Source organism: Cinclus cinclus, chromosome 11 (assembly GCF_963662255.1).
Source record: "Cinclus cinclus chromosome 11, bCinCin1.1, whole genome shotgun sequence".
Lineage (NCBI taxonomy): Eukaryota > Metazoa > Chordata > Aves > Passeriformes > Cinclidae > Cinclus > Cinclus cinclus.
Genome location: NC_085056.1, coordinates 17,318,106 through 17,341,069, shown reverse-complemented (window position 1 = coordinate 17,341,069; position 22,964 = coordinate 17,318,106). Strand labels below are relative to the sequence as shown.

The window sequence follows — 22,964 nt, the reverse complement described above, 5'->3', positions numbered from 1 at the left end:
TTGCTGCTAGTCATTAGAAAATTTCATAGCTAATTATAATTAACAATAAGACCTTGCATATCTCAGTCAATATTTTTAAAAGATTTTAATATGCATTTGCTATTAGCATATTAATAGTATAATTGCTCTAAAGTGTGGGACAGATTCCTGGCTGTTTCATGGCAGCACAACTCCTTTGGTTAAGTTGGAACTGAGAAACACAGCAGCAAATCATATCCTGATATATTTGTTGTGTCTTAAATTTTTTTCTTCAGTCAATTTATTTTCCTGCCTGTTCAGTGCTTTATTTTTAAGTCAAATTATTTTCTGTCATTCAAGGACACCATATCATTTTCTGGATTCTTTTTTTTTTTCTCATTGAAAAATGAGATTTAATTTCTATTTATAAATTAAAACCTGTTACTTCCTCACAACGATTTTTAAGGCATTACACTGCCTCAGAAAATCTGGAATCCTAATTAGGCTTTTGGTGCTATGATCCACAAAAGTACAGCTCCAGTGGCATTTCATCACACTGCTATTATTCTAGAGTGTATAATGAAATTATCAGAAAGATGATTCCGAGGTTGTTTTCCTAACTTTTTTTCCTTCCTAGTGGTGCTTGCCGCAAGGAAATGGAAAAACCTTTGCTCAAAATCTTTTAGTAGCCTCTGACTTTTGCTGAAATGATGGGTCTGTAGAGCAATGCTTCCTTCTTGGGAATGCTTCTGGAGATCACAAATGTTGTTCTTCTATTGATCAGTCTTGAAGTTAGGTATCATTTTTCCATTTTTTTCATGTTACTTTGATTGATTTTCATTGGCCTTTTGCAAAAATAACCCTGTAAAACTTCAAATATTTCTAGGTTACCATTCCTTGTAGTAGTTAATAAGTGCACTGCTAGAAAGTGCTCAAACTTTAGCTATATTTTTAATTTTTGCAGTCATAATGATTCCCCACTCCAGTACATAACACAGCTAATTTACTGAGTGTGGCATAACTACAAGCTTCCTCCTGACTTGTGTCCTCGTTAGAGATAAATAAGGCACAATTACACAGAGCTTTATCAGAAATACAGGTTGTTTTCTGCCAGAAGTTGTTTCAGTTTGGTCTCTGGATAGATGCGTGGGTGGAAGGATATTGGCAGTGTTGTTTTTTTTTTTTGTTTTTTTTTTTCTTAACGTTTTCCCTTAAGGATTTACTTAGGATTGGTGAATAGACTGAAATTGCTTCATTGTCATAAACCTGATATGACTTTAGCAGCTTCCAACACAACCTTCTCAAGCAGCTCTACCAATACTTTATTTTGAATTATGTATTTGTTTACACATATTGCTGTGTCACATATATCTTCATTATGTGTCACTGAATATAAACCCTGCTATGGTCAAAATTAGATATGCAGAACAGCCTCTGAGACATGCTGTTTCCATCCAGGACTTCTGTCAAGAGACAAGGACCCGTAATTCTTACTCAAACAAAGATGTTGCAATTTCTGATTAGGATTCCCATTCCAACTCTTTCCAAGTCTCATCCTATCCATTTGTTCCCATTGTTTTCATATCCCATTGTTCTCTCCTCGTGCATATTCCATGCGTTCACAGAATCCCAGAGTCATTGAGGCTGGAAAATGCCTCCCATCCCATGGAGTCCCAGCCGTGCCCCATCCCCACCTTGTCCCCAGCCCAGAGCTCTGGGTGCCACCTGCAGCCCTTCCTGGGACACCTCCAGGGATGGGCACTCCAAAGCTCCCTGGGCAGCCCCTGCCAATCCCTGAGCACCCTTTCCATGGGGAAATTCCTGCTGCTGTCCCCCCTGAGCCTGCCCTGGCCAGCCCGAGGCCGTTCCCTCTGCTCCTGTCCCTGTTCCCTGCAGCAGAGCCCGACCCCCCGGCTGTCCCCTCCTGTCAGGGACTTGTGCAGAGCCACAAATTCCCCCCGAGCCTCCTTTTCTCCAGGCTGAGCCCCTTCCCAGCTCCCTCGGCCCCTCCTGGGCTCCGTTCCCTGCCCTGGACACGCTCCAGCCCCTTCAGGCTCTTGTGGCCGTGAGGGGCCCGGAGCTGGCCCGGCCCTCGAGGTCCCTCAGCAGGGCCAGCACAGGGGACGGGCCCTGCCCTGGGCCTGCTGCCACCCCAGGTGCCATTGCCAGAGCTCTGGCACCCCTGGGCTCGTGTCCAGCCCCGTCACCAGCACCCCCTGGGCCTTCCCCACCTGCGGCTTTCCAGCCCCTCGGCCCCAGCCCGGTTCCATGGGCTTGGGGTGACCCCAGGGCAGGACCTGGCACTTGTCCCTGCTGTCCCTCAGCCCGTGCCTCCGGCCTGTCCAGGTCCCTCTGCAGAGCCCTCCTGCCCTCCAGCAGATCCACACTCCCACCCAACCTGATGTTATCTGCAGACTGGCTGAGGATGCCCCCAGTTACCTCACCCAGATCACCCACAAAGATACTGAGCGGGACTGGGTCCAACACTGAGCCCTGGTGCCCGGCACCAGCTGGATGTGGCACCATTCCCCATTTCTGGGTGGAGCCAGCAGCCCATTCCTCATCCAGAGAAGCTGCGCCCGTCCAAGCCACGGGCTGCAGCGTCTCCAGGAGAATGCCATGGCAGACAGCCACAGCCTTTGCTCTGAAGTCCAGGTAAATGCACCCACACCTTCCAGATCACTCTCTGATGCAATATGTGTTCCATATAGTCAGCACTTGCGTTACCCAGTACGTGGAACATCTCCTGTCTCTTCTGGCCTTTGCTCTTTGGAGCCCATGCTGGTGAATAGGAAGTGATGACACCAAGGCAGAGTTTTCAAAACATGAAGACTACATTGTGATTAAAGTCAAACCACCATTCAGAGTGACTGGCAATAACCAGAAAGCCTAGAGTTTCAGGGTTGTTGAGTTTTTGGAAGGATGGCAAGAGGGGTGGGGGTTGTTTTTTCTTCCCAACCTCTCCAGCACCAAGGATATGAATTCCTTTCAGCATCCTCTGCTCCCTCCAGAACAAACTTAGAGCTTGCTCAGTGTGGCCCATGCACTCATTTCAGCAGAGGATAACTTCTCTCTCATCATGCATAGCTAAATCTAAATAGAACAGGGTCTTTTGATTTTCCCTTATAACCAGGGTTGTGGTAGAAGAGGCCCTTTTCACATTTGTGAACTACATTTGAGGGGGTGTTTTGCTTTTCTGATCATATCTCTCCTTTCCAAGCCCTTTTGATCTGTCTGTGCACTCAGACAATGCAATGTCATATAAATACACCAAACAAAATAAGATACTTTTGCAGAAAATTACAAACCTTTCTGGGTTTTGCAAATGGATCTTGCAATTCACAGAGTATCAGAGGTAATTGCAGAGTAACTATTTGTGAAGCTGCTGAATAACTCCAACTCCATGGCTTCATGGCATGAAAAATAGCAGAGGGGTTGCATTTGAATGTCAAATTACAGCCTGACCTCGGATAAGCAAAATGAGGGCTAACTGATTCTATCAGTATGCATTGTACCTGTAACAAAGGAATAGACTCCCTTTTAAAATTTGTATTTATTATCAAGTTTCATAAATCAGTGTTGATCCTTTGAAGTTAACAAAGTTCCCAGTCAAAATCCCTGGTTTAATTTAAAGGATATTTATCTTTGAAATCTTTAATGATTTCAAATGTAGGAAATAATTCAGTATTGCTACTTACAGTGGCAAGCAAAGAACTGAGTGCAGGGCTAGGTGGAATATCACAAAAAAAACCTGGTCTTTTTGCAGACATGTGTCAGTTTTCTTCAAATTTTAGGTAATTGATTCACAGTCTGATTGGTTCTGGGTTATATGAAATAATTTTAATGTCTTATGTGCACTTATGTACCAAAAAAAAATAAAAGAAAAAAAAATATCCCACAGGAAAAGAAACTTGAGTGAAAACAGGATCTGAAGGATATGGTGTATTTAATTAACATTTTCTGGCAAGGTGTGTGCATATATCAAAGAAATTTTAATCTTTATTTTTTTGTTTTGGTATTGTCAGCAACCTAAAAGTAAAATCAGTCCTTTAGTCCCAAGTGATCTCATATATTGAATAAGGGCAGGAGTGTGCCCTTCCCGAGTCACCTCTTTACAGATGGGGTTGCTGAACTTTGGGAACCTCTTAACTCCAAATTCAGCTTTGAAGAGGTGGATGATATTAAGCCACTTTTTGGTTAAACTTGTGGCAGTCTCTCGATGAGGAAATAGGAAAATAGGGTGTAACAAAGCTTTGCTCTTGCCTCATTCATCCTTTTGGAGCACACAGCAAAATAAACCCAGGGAGCTACTGAAAGGAAATGAAACTTTTCAACTCTGTTATTATTTTGCTCCCAAAGAATGACTGAAGGAACAAACCTGAGAAATATGTTCCACATCCTTTCCTTTCCGCGCCCCTCCCACACACATGTACACACAGACACTCGCCACAATCTGTGCTCCTCCGGCGTGTTCCATGTGCTAAAGAAATACCAATTGAATAATAATTAGGAGGCCCTGTTTGTTTCTTGTCTTAGCTGCTCATCCAGAAACTTTCCTGCTAAGTACTGATATGTTTATATCGCTATTTCGATAATCCATGACTTTCTCATCCTTTAAAATTGCTATCATTTCAGTGGGGAATCTAAATCTTCCTGATGAACAGCGCTGTCTGAGTTTTTAGTTTGGTTGTTTGTATTTTGTCCTAGCTCAGAAATAGCTTGTGTATTTAGCTGATATTTTTAAGAGAAACGCTGGCAATTACTGTTGTCTTGCTGACAATTTTGGAGTGGGTTTCAGGCACTCAGCCTCTCTTGAATCAGATCATTACCCAATGCTGCAGACAAACGAGCCCAGTATTTGCTGCGCTATGTGATTTCTAGAGTTAAGCTTCAACATAAATAAAACTTCCATTTCACAACAGCATCCGTGTATCTAAGGATTCTTTAAGTCAAATTTGTCAGTTTTATATGACAGAAAGATTGTTATAGGCTGTGGCATTCTAGAAGTAAAGGATTGCCTAAAGAAAACGACATAAACTCTAACAGGAGAAATAAACTTCTCCTGCGGATTATCTTAATAAAATCATCAGATAAAACCTTGGTAAAGTCATGGGGACTGCATCTGTTAAAATACAACTTAATAAGTTTGAAATATAGGGGATATAAACCAAGCGCTGTTTTTTTTATTGTCAGTGATTCAGATTTTGTTTTGATTTCTTTGTAAGAACTAGGACTTCCTCTACTTCTAATTTAAAATATTACTATCACAGGAATTTCATTGACTCAGAAAAGCATGAAATAACCATTTCTAAACCATGTGGTGGTGGTGATGATGATGATAATAGTTTATTTTCTAGGAATGTACTTTCTAATCAGGTAAATTTTAGGTAAAATGCAAGACAGCGAATTACTTTCTAAAGAGAATGTTGAAGTGATTTTGGATGATTTAATTACCTAAAGAAAAACTGAACTAAATTGGATTTCTTTGGGTAAATAAATTATAAACTTCATTTTGGGCGACAATAATTCTCTTTATCTCAAAAACCGTTTTATCAAGCAAGGGAAGATGGGGGAAGTATTTTAAGCAAGTTTATGAAATCTTTAAGTGTTTATGGGAGTTGAAAGGCTGCATTATATATTTTTAGTTGTGGTACAAGATAAAAAATTATATTTGTAAGCTCTAGTTACCCCTAGAAATTCTTGGTGTGTGCAGTAACAGTGGTGACAGCACTCAGTGCTTTGTAATACAAATTTCCTACAGTACAGACACATCTCAGTAATGTAGGATTTTTTTCCAGGAAGGATGGAAAATGTTGATCCCAATAACAAGTGGTAAAACATGGGCTGTAGCCTCCAGAAGTTCAAGTTTGGAGACACTGAGTTGCTTGATAATGTTTGTTTGTTTGTTTGTTTTAATTTGACTTTGGTTATTTGATCTGCCTCAACATTTTGGTATCAAGTTCTACAGCATTTTTAAATCTTAAGTGTGTTTGAGTGGGTTACTCAGAGGAGTACCAGCAAGTTGGGTATTTCAATGATTTAATGTTCCAGTAAGAGTCTTGTGAACTGGGGAGAAAGCAGAAGAGCTTTTTGGGTGCTTATAATAACCCTTGTAAGCCTTTCAATACGCTCTTCTAAATCCACATGGATTTTCCATCATTTTGGAAGTTTATTTATCCGCCCAAACTAAGTTCCACTAGGTATTTTTGCACTGAGTCTTCCTTTCCCTGGATCTGTCTAGATTCTCCTTTCTGTGTGTGTGTTTTGTGGTCATCTGGATCTCACTTCTGGAGTTCAGAAATGTTCTGTGCTCATGTAGACACAGAGTGGTGCCCTCAGATGACCAACCAAGTCCTTCTGTGCTGCCTGCCCTAGCTTGAAAAGACTTTTATTTAACTACATTAGTGGAAATTTTCTCAATATTTTTCAATCTTATGTCTCAGAGTGCTAAATTTTCAAACAAAGCTGATGTTTCTCAAGAGACAGCCCTAATGATACTTTTATATTACAAAATTCAAGGTAGGTCTTTTTAAATTGTGCATCACAATACATACAGGTGACAAAGCTTTTAAAAATCTGGTTAGTTCCTTAGAGAATCTCTAACTTTACCTTTTTAAAATGACTTTGTATAAAATAAGAGATTGGAAGTTAAGCAGTCTTGCTGTCTACCTGATACATGCAAGAAGATTCAGTCTCCTTTAAATCTACTGACTGAGGGGTTTATTGGGCAAAAAACCAAACTAAACAAAAGCCCACGCAGTAATTAAACTCAGTTTTATTCCTACTTTAGAAAGAACTGACTGTCCATTCATACAAATGAGGAAAAGTGCTGAACATTGAATACTAATGAGTGAGACACCCAAGGGCCTGAAGGGCAGTGACCATGCAGTTGTGGCATCTTGTGACCAGCCTGGATCCACTTCAATCCCTTCCTACTCCCAGTTCAAGCACTTGGGGCATTGCCAGCAGGTCTGGGTTTAAGCTTGGACATGCTCTGTACGTGTTTTAGCACCAGGAGTCTGCAGACATGAAACGTATGGAAATGAACAGATGGAACTTTATCATCCTGACAGCGTCTTCAACCTGGGCTTGCTTAGTGAGGACTCATTAGTGTGTTTGAATAGGTGTGCTCAGGCTGAAGGAAAACACTTAGCACAAAGTGGAATTTCCCTGGGAAGTTTGGGATGGCAAAATAATGCAGTGTGTTCAGGATGGTGGGCAGTGCAAGCTGTAGATACATTTCCCTCTCCATCTCTCTCCTCTCTCTCTCTTTCGCAACAACAAATTTCACCACAGTCACAGGAACCCTAAAAGGCAGTGGATATCCCCTGGTTTGGAGATTTCCAAACCAGCTGGGTCTCTCTTGTGTTTAGTAAATTAATTTTTTAAATGAATTCTCATCAAGTTGCTAATTATAATATCTTTAAATTTAATGTTTGTATTTCTGATGAAAGACAAACATTTTGGGGGCAGTCACAAGGGACATGAATAATTTCTTTAGAAGCTTATCTAATTAATTACATTTCTCTGTAATGTCTTTAAAATTTGAACTGCCATCATTTCATTAATTTAGATAAAAGTAAATCTTTAGTGTTTAAATATGACACTAGTGCTGAGAATTCTGATAAGCTTGAGATTCATTGTCTGTATTTTTATTAAGTGAAGATAAAAATGTGTTTAAAATGTTTGGAATTCATGATTTGCATTTTAGGTTTATTTTGGTTTCAAATGCATTATTATTTCGTGGCATAAGTGTTCCCCTCACCTACTAGTAAGTAAGATCATAATATGCAAAATTACATAAATATTGTTCATACAGTATTTTGGTGGGGATTTATTTTTCTTCTGTAATATGTTTCTTTCCATATTAAAACTGTTGGCTCCTTAAGATGGAAAACATTTAAATTCTGATGTGTGGGGATCTTCCATGTCCTGTCCAGGAGGAATTTTGATATTTCAGACAGTCCCAGAAATAGAAAGCCTTTTCTAGCACTGGTATATTTGAGTTTGCACTTTTAAGGTTGTTATTTTTATGCCATTTCAGTGTCAGTAGAGCAATTGAAATTTGCACATTTAGATTTATGGGTGGAGCCTCCCATACTGCGTATGCCTTTAGCATACAAGGAGGAAACAGAGCTGTAAGATACCAGGTTTGATTAGGTCACATCAGAATTAATCCTGATGGAAATGACAAAGCCCACACTGTGTATGGAGATTCTGCCTTTATTCAGCTCTGTCACTCGTAGGGCTGCCACCAGTGCCCTGAGCACTGCTGGGGCCTGATCTTCTTCTAATTTGTAGTCATTTGTACTGAGAAGTGCACTGAATATTGAGATTTGTCATTGCTGATGATGCAAACGAGGTGGAATACCATGATTAGAAAATAATATTCACTGAGAGATGGAGTTTGAAACTGGGATTGAGTTACCTGTGGAGGTGTGTGTGCGCTGTGAAACAGTTTATCAAACTCTCCAAATCAGCTGGTGACCTCAGTTTAAACTGAATTCATGGGTCTGCTCCTTGGAGAAAAATAATTTAAAATATTTATAAGTAGTCTCTAAGCAAATTAATAATGCTGAATGAAGGAAAGACAGGCAGCTGCCTCTGAAAGCTATTCAAAGTAGCTGCAAACTGTTGGTTTAGCTTTTCTTGCCTTACAGCTCATCCTACTCTTCACAGTGATAAGCAATTTTATGCAAAATAGCTGTGTATTATAAATAATGAGTCATTACTTCAGTGAAGAAAGAAGTTCACAGGTCACGGTTTGGGTCCAGTGGTAGATGATCAAAGAGCTTTAATAATCCAAATTTCTGTCTCGTTTCGGCCCCTCAGTTTCCCATCCATCTTTTTCCCAATGTGGGTCAGCACTTTAACTGTGTTTGCAATGAAGAAATAATAGATGTGCAGTCAGAACAATTAATGGAGTAAAATGTGCTGTTCTCTGCCAAAGATAAACAAAGAAATAAATCTCTGCTGTTTTCAACCTCCCCTTTTCCATATATAATGGACTTTATCAATAAAACAATACAAACTTCATCAAAGAAAAATTTTACCAGTTTAGGCCAAGAAAGGTCTTCATTGAGCTAATCTCCAACAAATGCTGTTTGCAAGAGGGATCTATTTATTATTTTCAACCACAGAGCCCTGGCCATCCTTCTCCAGCTCACACTCCAGCTCCATGATCTGTTCCAGAACAGCCAGCCCAGCTAAGCACGGGCAGGAGACAGGAAGAGCACGGTCACAGTGCCAGCACTGCTGTATTTAATTCCCAGTTAAATATGCTTACCTTGGGTACTTTGGTTTCTTTCCTTAGGGAACCACAGCCAGGTGTCCCGGGTGCCTGTTGCTATCAAAGTTCTCGATGTGAACGACAATGCCCCTGAGTTTGCATCAGAGCACGAGGCCTTTCTGTGTGAGAATGGGAAGCCTGGACAAGTGAGTATCCCAGTTTTTGTGTGGTGTGAGACTGGGCTGGAGTTTCTCCCTGTCACCTTATGTCATCTTTATTCCCAAAATGGGTGCCCATGTATTCATAATAACACCCCTTAACATTACTTTAAGATAAACCCATGGTCGCTTTCTGTGGGATGTCTCTCTATAATTAAAAAATTTTTCCCCCCTTAAAGTATAGTTTTGGATTAAAGGTGAGTACTTTGGGACAATATTGTGAAAAAATCCTGAGTGTCTTTAAGCTCCCAATGTCACACTCTGTGTGATGGAGCTCAGCGCTTCCTAAATTCACATGTGTGAGCAGGTGAAAGTATAATCCAGCCTGAATTCCAGTTCAGTTATTGACCTACATTGCAGCTGCTCCCAGGTATAATTTAGAATAAACAGTTAAAACAATAAACCCATTTCCCCTTGACCTTATCTCTCTTATAATCTCTATCCAGTTCTTACTTTTCTATGACAGTTGGGAAAAAAAAATAAAACGGCAAACCAGAACTTGATGGAAAGTGAAGTAAATTGTAATTGTGTTTGAAGACGGTGTTGAAGAAGGGAAGTTCAACTTTTCATTATATTAAAAAAAATATTAAAAATGTTATTTCCTTCTTCATTTAATGAAGAAAAGCTTGGTGAAGCATCTCACAAAACACGTGCCAAGGTGAGGTAAACAGCAACATGTCAGAAGCAGGATTTAAACTGTTTAGTCTTTTTCAAAGGAAATGAAGCAGATTTGTTCAAAGGTATTCACTTTGAAGGACAAATGTACAGAAATAGGGAAGAATATCTCATATGCCACCTAAATGACAAGGTGAAAATTCAAGAATATGCACCGACATTTAGAAAGTAATGCAGTGTAAATGAGATGTAACTTTTGTCCATCAAGAGAAACACTGGGTGTTACAACAATTCGGTGTTTTTAAACTTTGCAATTTATTTCTGGATTGTGACATTTTATTTAAATAAACAGCAGCTGACAGCATGACATGGCTTTTTAATCCAACTATTCCTGTGTCTCATGTGGGTGTTAGACATTAAATTCACTGCTCTCCAAAGATGGTTACCTGACAATAGAGTTAGAATTTATTTTCTTTTTAGTAGTATTAAATGACAACCTATGTAGCAGTGTATGACAACCCACCTCTGCCAGGATTATATTGTTGCAGAGGATGATTTGATTTCTAGCACCCCTTTTTGTTTAGTAAAACGGTGTCAAAAATGTGTCATTTAAGGAATGAGAATTCTCTCTATCCACTGAAGGGATGTGCTCTTATGGGCAGACAGTCATGTTACTGTTGGCATTTCAGTTCTAGCTCAGAGTGGATTTCTGTTTAGCTCAGGGTAGATTTCTGATGCTGAGTTTTTTTCCCAGGATAGATTAAATCCTAATGACTTTGTCTTTATCCAGGATTCAGTGAGCTTTGCTAAAATCAGAAAGTTCTGTTGTACATTGTTTTCCGACTGTATTTATCTAGGTATTCCTGTCAAATTTCAAGTGGTTTAAGAGATGGTGAGAAATGTTCACATTTCATTTTGGAATAAAACAATAAATGAGATGATTAAGAGTCAGCAGGTAAAAGAGGCTTTTGTTTAAGCACTTACAGAAAACTTTCATTAAAGCATGATATTCTTTATCTACCATTACCTCTTACACTCTTGATCTGATGGCAGATGTCACTCTTGAGCATGAATCCTCATGTGAACTTTACAGATGGTTATTAAATATTTGGCTGCCAGCATGGATGAGGTGGCACTGATCCTGCAATTTATTCTGTGTTTAAACAAATAACACTACTGGAACAGTAACCAGTCCAGAATAATCATCAAAGTTAGGTCCTGAATTGAAGTTGTCATTCAAAAATTATCAGCTCCTGTAAAGATTTTGGTAACTCCACTGCCTTACTGCATTTTCTTATGGGTATTTCTATATTCAAGTTTTGGAAGAAATCATATTAATAAGTCAGGCTGTAGAATTCAAGAAAATAGATATATCTCAGTTATGAAATAGCTGATATGAGAAAGATACTACTCCTAATAGAGTAGCAAAAGCCTAATTTGGATGATTGTCCAAAGCTTAAATTCAAATGTTACGTGTGCAGGAAAGGTGCAATTGTCTTAAGGTATTCCTGTCTGTTGACATTTTCAGTTCCATTAAAATTTAGGTTTAAATCAAATGAGATTTACCATCAAGGAGGTTAAATTTGAACTGTAGGTAAAACCTTATGTGCAGCCACTAGATGTGCTGCACCATCTATTCCAGTTCACTTTCTACGTGTTCTATTTTGGGTTCTGATATAATTGCTGTATTTGCTACTGCAAATGGGAGGGAGAAGGGCATATATCTGTCTATGCATGTATTTATGTGCTCCTTGCACATTTTTGCACACAACAGAAAGTTGCCAGAAATGCTTTTTTGTCAGTTTTAGGGGGGGAAAAAAAGAAACCCCAAAAATTGGAATGGACTGTTACAGTACCTCTAAGTTAGCCACTAATCAGCTTTTACCTTTTCCTATTAGCCCTTTTATTTTGCATAATTCCAATTACTAAAACCAGAGCATTCATGGTTTGCTGACTATAGCTGTGCTGTTGGTTGTTCTCCAGCACTTTAAAATGATTTTCCTGTAGTCCTAGAACTTCTGTAATGCTGAGTAAGTAAATGCCTCTCTCACCATCCCCCAGTCCATACTCAGACTTTTCCAGGGAAGTGATGTTTACTGGAAAGAAAGCTACAAAATTTTCACGTGAGTAGTGCAGACAGCGATATATGAGAGCTGAAGCCAGGTTTAAACTGGAGCAATATAAAACTGAGTACAGGGCTCCTCCAGTCTCCTGCAATTTGTCTCTATTTTATTCACTTCTCCTACTAGAATTGTTTTTCTTTCTAATGGGCAAAATCTTCAGGTAGATCTTTGCCTTTCCAGCTGGAGCTATCCCTTTACTGCCAGAACTTGCATTTGACTCCTCAGACAGACAAAGTTAAAATTGCTCTGTGGTGAGTCCACTCTTACGGAATTTTGAGTCTGCAAAATAACGCAGAAATAACCATGAACAGCAATGCGACTGCAAAAGCTTTTGCAGAGTTGGAAGAGCACTCTTATTAAAATTAGAGAAGTGTTTACTAGGAGCCATAAGGAGCCATTCTTAGTGAGGTTACCAGGTTACATCACAGAAAAAGTCTTTCCAACAATACCATGCACTAAAATTGCACATAGATTGTTATGATGCATTAAAAATAACTTTGTTTTACTATTTATCCTTGTATATATTATTTCAGGCACATGTGGCTTTGTACAGTACAAATCTACGAATTAGAAAGTCAAGTTGTCCTAGGGGACCATTTAACTATTCATTACAATTCAGTGCTGTCTGCTAAACAAAATATGCTGTTTTGCTAAGTTTCTGCTAAATGTATGTACAGAATCAAATGTATGCATGAAGTATTAATACAACATCAAAGTTGGAATTTTACATGTAAGAATTTCAGAAATTTCAATACTGAACAGCTAAAGGGTTATTAACTTTTACTGGATATGTAGTGAAAAAGAATCAGTTCTTGTTTGTGACAAGAAAAATAGTTTCTCTCTAATGGAACACCTTTGGGGTGTATGTTCTTACCAGAAGCGAAAAGACATCTGTAGTGGGCAAGAGGCCAATGGCACCTGGGCTGTGCCAGCCATGGGGCGACCACAGGACAAGGCAGTGCCTGTCCCCTGTGCTGGCCCTGCTGAGGGACCCCAGCACTGGGGGCAGCTTTGGGTTCCTCACAGCAAGAGAGCCCTGCAGGGGCTGGAGCGTGTCCAGGGCAGGGAACGGAGCCCAGGAGGGGCCGAGGGAGCTGGGAAGGGGCTCAGCCTGGAGAAAAGGAGGCTCGGGGGGACTTTGTGGCTCTGCACAAGTCCCTGACAGGAGGGGACAGCCGGGGGGGTCGGGCTCTGCTGCAGGGAACAGGGACAGGAGCAGAGGGAATGGCCTCGGGCTGGCCAGGGCAGGCTCAGGGGGGACAGCAGCAGGAATTTCCCCATGGAAAGGGTGCTCAGGGATTGGCAGGGGCTGCCCAGGGAGCTTTGGAGTGCCCATCCCTGGAGGTGTCCCAGGAAGGGCTGCAGGTGGCACCCAGAGCTCTGGGCTGGGGACAAGGTGGGGATGGGGCACGGCCGGGGCTCCATGGGCTGGGAGGCATTTTCCAACCTCAGTGACTCTGTGACTGTCATTTTGTGATTCTCAATCATGTTGTGAACCGCAAATTAAGAGCTGGAGAATTGCTTCAGTAGTATTCCATCGTATGGCCACACAACAAAGAGTAGTAAAATACACCTATCAGCACGCTAGTAAAAACTTGGAAATGAGAATGACTGGACTTTTCTCACCCCTATGGAGTAAAAGATACCACAGTTTCATATCACTGCATATATATTATGTTTTCTGTTCTGTTTTTTTTTAATTTATTTTTTTTATTTAAGAGCTTATCTTAATGCAAACGCACAAAGAAATAAGGTTGCCATGGGAACTCTAACTGTTAATTCTGTGATGTGTTCATGGAACACAACAAATGTAGTATTGCACTAAGCCTGTCTTTTGCATATATTTTTTTAATGTATTTTCAGAGAAAGAAGGATTTTGTAAACAATGAAGGGAATGGATGGAATACCAGTACATACAAAATATTGCAACAAACTGATAAACTGCACCTGTTAAGAGCAATTGCCCTTCCAGATTTCACTGTGTCATTATCCTTTTTGCCCTCTTGCTTTCCCCTTCTATCAGTGTTTGAAAAATTGAACAGCCATAAAATATATCTGTCTAAATATATCGGTCTTGTTCAGGATCCCAGCCCAAACTGCACTTCCCTGTGATGATGAATTACTGGTAGCTGCTCCAGCCCTGGGCACATCACAGTGGGTGCTTTAGTGCCTGACACCTCTGCAAAGAGAAAGCTGAAAATATTTCCCATCTGCAAATGGCTCCATCTCTGCACCAGGACAGACAGAAGAAACTTAGATATTTTCCCACTGTTTATATTTTTCCCACTTTAGGGTCTGTTGTTCAGCTATTAAATTGGAGACTTACTTCTTAATGCAAAAAAAAAAAAAAAAAGCAAAAGCTGAGTGAGGCCTTTTATTTTGTCCGTCTCTTCTAATACATTTGTTTGAAATGCTAGCAAGGTTTACATCTCGACTGATGCAGTTATCAAAAAAACCCCATATTTATGTGTTATCTAAGCAGTCTACTTTTTCCAGTGAATTTTTGATAATAATAATGGTAAAGCTGATCTATCCAGAATATAATTAGGCCCAGAATTAATTGTGTCACATTCTTTCCTAAGTTGGTTTGCCCTACAAATATCACTACTTGTGAAACATTGTTTTATATACATAATTTCAAACATTATGTATTTGTTGTTGATCCCTGTTTTTACCTAGTAAGATCTTGCTCTTTCTTTGACTCTTGAAGAACATAAATATAATTTTGACTATTGTCATATATATACAACACATACAGATTGATAGTCCTTGTAGTTAAATCAGAATAAAATGTTAGTTATTGGCATTTTCTTAGGGAAATGTGGAAATTTAAAAATAAAAGTCTATAAATTTGGACAGCATCAAACCCTATCATCTCTTTACTTTAAAACTAAAATTTTTAATGATTCCTAATTTGAATTTAATTGTGCAAGAAATTATTGATGCATTCCTTTAGGCATGGCAAATAAATACCTAAGACAATTGTTATTGGATTCAATGGACATGGAAAAGCTCAATAATTGTAATTAAATTCCTTACAAACCTCATCTAGCATGAGCTAACTGGCCCTGAAAGCCAGATCTGAGGGTGGGATCTGGATGCATGGCTGGTTTTGTTTCTGTTTCACTGGAAAATCTTTGGAATCAAAAGCAAGTGTGCTTAATATTTTAAAAATCCCAACAAAGCAGAACAAAAAAAATCACAAAGAAACCCCCAAACCTCCTGGCTATTTTAAAATAGTGTTTCTTCCTTTCATAGTCCTGTGCAACTTAGTTGATCAGCTGCAGTACCTGAGTAATGCAGGAGGCAGAAATTTGAAATGGAGATAAATCCACTTCAGACACCGAGTTGGTCATGTAAATCATATGAGGTTGTGATTATAAATAACAAATAACTTAGCAAAGCTATTTGATTATTCAAAGTTATCCAAATTATCCAAAACATTCTTCTCCCTTGTTTTGCATTATTGTAGAAATCATTGGCTAATAATGCTGTTATTAAAAAACAAACAAGCATATCTTCCTAGTAGAGGAATAACTGAGGTTTTATTAGAATGAAGGGGGAAAAAATACAGCCCTCAGTTTTTTCTTTTTTTCTTTTTTTTTCAACTTTGATTTTTTTCTCATCTAAAATTTCCCGCTGAAATTAATTTTTAAAAGTAATAATTATTCAATGAAGTGAAATGAGGGGGGGGGGAAAGAGAGAGGATTAAAGGTGTATTATATATCCAGGTCCAGTGAGAAGTGTGGTCATATAGGTAAAGATTGCCATAAACAATGTTTCTGAAGCCAAGTTTGCCTTTTTTTGTTGATTAATAATTTATTACTTGTCTAAATCAGCAGCACTTTCTGCTGGCCTGCCTTACCTGTCTCTCCTAATTTGCTGGCTCTTTGGTCTGGAAACGTTTTGAAAGGGGCAGATACAGTTTTTCTTCCCAAGGTTTTCACACTAAGGTCTATAAAAGACTTGCAAAGTTATAAATTATCTTTTTTAATCTGGCATGGAGATAAATGAAATGTGTCCAATAAATAGAATTTTTTTCAGCATTGTCTGTTTATCAGGAGTGTGAAAATTTAATGAGCCCATTTGTGTTGCAGGTAATTCAGATTGTCAGTGCTGTTGACAAGGATGATCCTAAAAATGGGCATTATTTCCTGTACAGCCTTCTTCCTGAAATGGTCAACAACCCAAATTTCACCATCAAGAAAAATGAAGGTAAATAGAACAAATATAAAATGTGTATCTCAACAACTTACTTTCAAGTCGTTTTGTTGACTTTCAGTTACTTTACCAATGTGACCTTTGGGCAATTAAAACATAAATAATCTTCTGAATGGTACCTTCATTATATCTCTCAAATGGTTTCCAATAACTTTAAACTAGAAAAGAAGAAAGTAAAATGAATATGGAATTTAGATCCAGAAGACAGTTCACTGACTTAAATAAAATGAAAGGATGGATTTACTACCTGTGTTATGCCTATTAATTTGAAATTCCGGAGATATGGTGTAAGATGAAAATCTGAAACTACGGTGATAAATAAATGTTGATTCCTACATTGGCTGTTTATGGATGGGAACATAAAATTAAGTATCCACTAAATCTCCCAAAGAAAGCACCTTTTCAACCTGTTTGTTGTGTATATAAAGGTCTCAAAGTATTTTGGTGAGGAGCCTTTGCTAGGAAGAGAAATCCCTTAGGTCAGCAAAGCCCAGAAGGGCACTTTGAGTCACTGTGCTTTGGAGCACTTCTGGAAGGGCAAAATGTCATTTTGCAGGGCTGTAGAAGGGACCATTCACGTGTGATGGGGGAAAAAGCACCAATTTTATATTGTTGGGCAATAAATTTGTACTGAGCCTTTTCTTTGGCACACAGATCTGTTTGAAGGTCAGGTGAGAGGAACTAGGACTGGTCCCAAGAACGCTATAAAGAGTGCTTGATGTGTTTGTACTTACTTGAACTTTCAGCAAAAATGTTCTATCTTGGCTCTTTTTAATAAAGCACACCCTGCCAGGAATTGTAGTCCAAATCAGTCTCTTATTTGAAATTGTAAGAAAGTAAAGCCCTGTTAAGTCCATTACTGATAGGAGGACGTATGTGTGAGCTGCGTGTGCAGGAGTGTAAAAGCAATACATGAAATGTTAAATGAAGAGGAAATGCTGTTTGCATTCTTTTATTCTATCTGTTCCAACCTAGAAGCATGATGACACTGTTTTACTAAATGACAGAGCGCCTAAATTCTTAAATATATCCTATATTTTTCTTTTCTTTAGATATGTTTTTCTCCTCTAGCGTTCACAAACTGTGCCTCTACTTATATCTCTATTTTCTTGTAGTAAATGAGTCTCTGTGTGTTTTCTGGAGAAGATAAAACAAACCTCTTCAAAATTCATTTCATAATCATCAGCAGTGTAACAGAAATTGAATTAAGCATCCTAGATGTGAGGTGGTTTGCTTGGCACAGCATGACAAAGTAAAAAAGATCTTAGCATTTCTCTTCATGTTTAAATACTAAGCTCATGTTGCTAATTACCCTTGTCCTTCCAATCTGTTACTTATTTAAGACCCACTCCTGCTCCTACTCACAGACAATGACAAAATGAGTCCTGAACTGAGTGGGAGCAAGGAAACTTTCTATGTAACAAGGTTTAGAAAAATAAGTCCAGTTTTGTTACAGCATTGCCACTGTTTTATATAGCTTTTAATGTGTTTGAATTAGTTACATGTGAAAATCCTCTTAAAACAACCACCTGAAATCTCTTGAAATTAAAAATCTGCTTGAAGAGACTTTTCTGATTTAATCCTTCAGTATCCAATAATAAAATTCCAACTATGCATGCCATCATTGTCTGTCAAGATTGCTCTGTCAGGGGTGCAGTGCACGGTTGCTGTTAGAACATGATCTCCCACAGGAAGCAAATTCTCCTGTCAGAGCAAAAATAATTTGGCTGAGGTGAGTTTTTATGTCCTTTAAACATAATGGATCTTCAGTAAGTCTTTATTTAGTTATGCCACTTAAACAATGAACTTGACCATGACTTTGTCTTGAATATATCTGTCAGATAAACATCATGAGTGATGATTCATATTGAAAAACACCAACATCTCTGAAAAAACCTGAACTCACAAGTCAAATTTCTCCTTTTTTTTTATTTTTTTTATTTTTTTTTTTTGTATTACTGAGTGTCTGGGCTGTCCATTACCAAGTTGGTGTGGTCTGGAACTGTAAGGAAATGCCTGTGACAAACCCTCCTCTCCTTTCTCGTGATCAGATCAATGCTCAGTACAGTAAAGCTTGGAACAGAAAGACATTCCCTCACACTGGTGGCCAAAATCCTTGACATCTTCCTGACTGTGTCCTCAGCATCAATTTCCTCCCAGAGTCTTGACCCTGCCAAATTAATTCTTCAAGGCATCAGAAACTTGATGGCTGCTGAAGAAATCCTATCCTCTTGCAAATACTATACAGGGACTGCATTTTCTCAAGAAACCTCCTATATAAACCCAAATTTACTTGCTAAAATTAGCACATTTCTTTATTTCAATCATTTTTAACACCTCACCTTTCTTCAAAATTCTCTTGAGGGTGGAGATAAACAGAAGAAATGATCATTTCTCTCCTCAAGAAATGATATTGCCCTTTTAGGTTCTCTTGTGCTTTAGGTAACTGCGTGGCATTTGGCCACCATGTAATGATGACATTGAATGTGGTGGCATTGGTGTGCCCACAGTGCAGCTTGGTACCTGCCAGCAGAAAAAACTGCAGTGTCCTCCTTCTATCCCTCACACCAAAAAATACATAAGATGCCTGTGATTTGGAATGTTCCCTTCCTGTGTAGAACATAAGCACAACCATTAATCAGTTTAATTTGCTGCACACAGGCTGATTCTGTTCAAACCTTCCCGATCACCCTAAGGCAAGTTCCCATGATAGTCAGTAATTAACTGTGCTGCTGACATATACTGCAAATATTATGATTGGCCATGTTGTTATTGAGAAATGTACTTAACTGACACAACAGGTATCTTCATCAGGAGCCACACGCACACAAAAAACCCCCACCCCTAAAACACCTGTCAGAAGATTTTATTGAATATACAGAAGTTATGCTGTGCTCACAGCAGAATCTGAGCCTCGAAATGGTGCACTGGTGTTCTTCATTTGCTTGGTTTGTTGAAGTTCTATATTTACAATCCCTTCTGTTGACAAGATACCCAAAACTGTAGAGGCTGTGGTGCCTTTCTGATGTAAATATTGTAAAAAAATATAAATTTAAATGCCACCATGCATTTCACTGAATGTCTGTAGATCATCTCTTAGCCATCTTTATTTTCCATATCTCCTGATGCTTTTCTTCTGTTCTTTTCTGATCTCAGATGTCCACTACTGGGTGGGGCTTGCAGGTTTAGTGCCTTGGGCTCCTGGGCAGTGAGTGATAATGCAAATCGAGGCAATCATGCCCTCTCAAGCTGTAATCAAGGCACACTGAGCACTTGTCTTGCCAGGTGCAAAAACCCTTTATCCCCTTTCAAGAGAAATAATAGAGTTTTATATATATATATACACACACACACACACACACACACACACAGACACACACACATATATATATATATATATATAAGAAGTTAATGCTACCTGAAAATCATGTCAGGTTTTCTGTGTTACACCTGTGACTGAAGCTGTGACTCTGTGACATAACAGGTCCCTGACTGCACAAACTCCTGACTGAATCTCTGGGCAGTTTTCATGTGCCTTTGTGCTGGATTTTCTGCAGAAGTGGGGAAAAACATCCCTGCTTTGTGTTCTGTGTCTGGGAAACTTTGAACCAGAAAAACCTCAAATTTCAGATGAAAATATCTGGTGTTTAGACAAGTGTTGATACACTCTAGCAATGTGTTGTAGACTGACTGGAATTAACCCTTCCAAAAAACCCCAAAACTGTAGGAACACAATAAATGACAAAAAACTGACAGGAATTTAGACAGCTGATGAGGATTTTGTACTGTTGTGGCATCAGAAAACTGAAATAAGACCTCTGGAAATGGAATTAGAATTTGCTGACAGTCTTTTTCTTCAGGTGAATGGTCTTTACAGAGCATTACCTAAAATCCAGTGGCAGTACATGGATCTTCTGCTGCATCCCAAACAACACCCTCAGAGCAATCCCTGTTTTCAGCATTGAATTCTTCAGGTTCCCTTGGATTGTTCAAGTGAGAAGAGAATTCTGTGATAGGAGCGCTTTCACACATGCAAACATTTTGATACACTGCCAATGCAATTTTTACTGTCAAAAACTACCAAACACATCTTTGCCATAAAGAGACCTAATGTTTTTCCCACAAGAAGTTGCCATTGCTATTCCATTTTTCTGGAGCCAGAATCTGTTTCCTAATGGAATAAACCCCAAATTGAATGTTCCACAGTGCCTTTGGATGCAGTAATTCTTCTGACAGGAGAAGTGGTGCATCTTTCCTGGATAAATGGGATATTCCACACTTCTTATAGGGCTTATGTAGCAGAGCAGTCCCGGGGTTGCCTGGCCCATGGACAGGGCTTACCTTTGGGTTAAGAACCTTACTGGCATGAGCTCATATTCCTGCAGGAATCCAGTAGCCTGATTTGGCTTCTAATAGGCTGATTATCACTAATCAACCTCTCTCCCTCAGCTATTCAATGTCCATCTGGCAAACTGAGGTCTGAATTTGGTCCTGATTCTAGTGAGTGCATAGGAAAATATTGTTTGTTTGTTTTTTCTAATTGAAGTATTATATTATATATCTGCTTAAGTGATGAATTGTTCTGTTGGTTCTCTCTAACAAACTTCATACTTACTCTTAGCCACACTTAATCTCTTACATCTATGATACATATAACAGCTCCAAGAGTGATCATGTTTAAATGTCCAGTTCTTTTGTTCTTTCCCTCAAGTTAAATCTCACTTCCGTCCTCCTTGTGCTGCCTTGAAAAGTGCAGGCACTCTGTTGGGTGTTTTAAAGGAAATGACCTGATATAATCACTTCACTCACTGCCTTGCATGCCTTTGTATACTCTGGATTATTTTATATTTTATCAGCTCTTTACCATTAAAAACATATATTTCTAAACTTTCACAATAGCTGAGGAAAACAAGTACATGCAAGCACTCTTAGATATCCCAAATAATAAGACAAATTATTATCACCTTTTCTTTTTTTTAAAGTACTTCTCTGTCACTGTGGTTTTAATACAATAAAACCTGGATTTTTCCCCATCTTTTTTCATGAAAGTATTTTTAGCAGCATCTGTCAAATACATACCCGGAGGGTGAGTCTTTTGTTCCCACCAGAGTAACTCTCATGTGTTAAAATAAGTCTTCCCCTGAAACAATTTCTTTTGGCATTTCTGGATAAGTCTCTCTGCCATTGTCTCAGCTGCCAGCTGAATCCTCTTCTGTGTTTTTGATTGACTTTTCTCCCCAAATATATCCCTCAGAGAGCTCTGAGGTGACTCCTCTGTTTCACTGCCCTCCTTCCACTGTGCCCAATTTCAAAGTTAACCCCCTGACCCCAGGTACAAATTGCTAGAGCAAGAACATCATTAGACCCATCATTTCTGGGTGATGTGCTGTGAACACCCAGGATAACAGCACCCTTGGATGTGAGCAGCACATCCTCACGCATTGCTGCAGTTTCAGGCAATTTTGAGAAACTTTGTGGCCCAGCTGCCACGTGCCAGAGGGTGTTCCACAATGGCACTGCTCGAGGGAAAGCACATGCTTATGTATTTCTAATGTGTTTAATTATCGTCCTCATTTCTTTTCTATATCACTAATGAGACTTTCAAACTCCAAAACGTACCAAATCACATCCTTGTTAGTGGTTTTCTTCAAATTAAGTGATGTGCTCAGTCTTACATCTTATAAGTTATTATTTTTCTACCATCTGTCAACATTAGTGGTATGGAATAATACACAGAAGATGTAAAGGGATATGAGGCATAATACAAGAAAAAACATTGGTCAACATCTCTTTTAATAGATGTGGTTTTGTCACCAGAAATCACATGGAATGTTTGCATAACAAGGTGCAAGCAGTGTGAAAGGAGCAGTTAAAAATAAAACATTGCAATATATTAAAAAATAACAAACACAAAGTATTCTATTATCTGGCACTTGTGTGTCAGGATCTGCCATCCACAGGCACACATCATGTTTCTCCAGGAGTGTTCATAGTGTGAAAAACGTATTATAAATATCATACTATCAGTCTTTTTCTCAGCACGGCATTTAAACTGGAGTTGTTTAAATAGCAAAGTTCAACATTTTTATAACCTCTGCATACCAGAAGAACCTCAGTTTATTGATTTTTTAATGAATAATAGACTTAATAATGAAATTGCTAATACAAAATTATTAAAATATTTCCTTTGTAGGGTGGCTGAAAGATTTTGTTCAATAAGTTCCTTTTATGCCTCTGTTAGAAATTATAAGTTAACAAAATTAAAACAAAGCAAAAATATATTATTTTGCTGAGTAGGAAGGCCTAATATTATTAAAAAATCATGTGATAGCTAAGGTAACTAAGCCCTGTGAAACATTGTCATTCTATGGATTAAGAATAATCTGGCATTGTTTTTTTGTTTTTTCCCCGGAAAATACTTAATTCTATTCTGGATGCACACTTGCTTTTCTCAGCTAAAAACAAAATTTGATTTACAGGCCTGAAGTGACATATTCTACTGATGATCTGCAAGTTATCCTAAACTGCTGAGCCCAATTTTAAGAGTTATGTGTCTCGTGTGCCTTGTTCTGCTGCTGGAAGTGTGTCGGGATCATGCTG

The 22,964-nt window shown here is 38.8% G+C and overlaps 1 protein-coding gene across 4 annotated transcripts in view; it reads left to right on the top strand.

The window, feature by feature from the left end:
- Window positions 1-22,964, top strand: part of CDH8 (cadherin 8) — a 151,041-nt gene that overhangs the window by 110,208 nt on the left and 17,869 nt on the right. For 2 of the 4 annotated variants that reach the window (XM_062500362.1, XM_062500365.1), the window contains 2 exons: window positions 9,272-9,393; window positions 16,241-16,358. In XM_062500362.1, coding sequence (XP_062356346.1) covers window positions 9,272-9,393; window positions 16,241-16,358 — 240 coding nt within the window. Of the gene's footprint in view, window positions 1-1,903; window positions 1,937-9,271; window positions 9,406-16,240; window positions 16,359-22,964 lie in introns of all 4 variants that reach the window. The other 2 variants (XM_062500364.1, XM_062500363.1) reach the window with 2 other exon arrangements.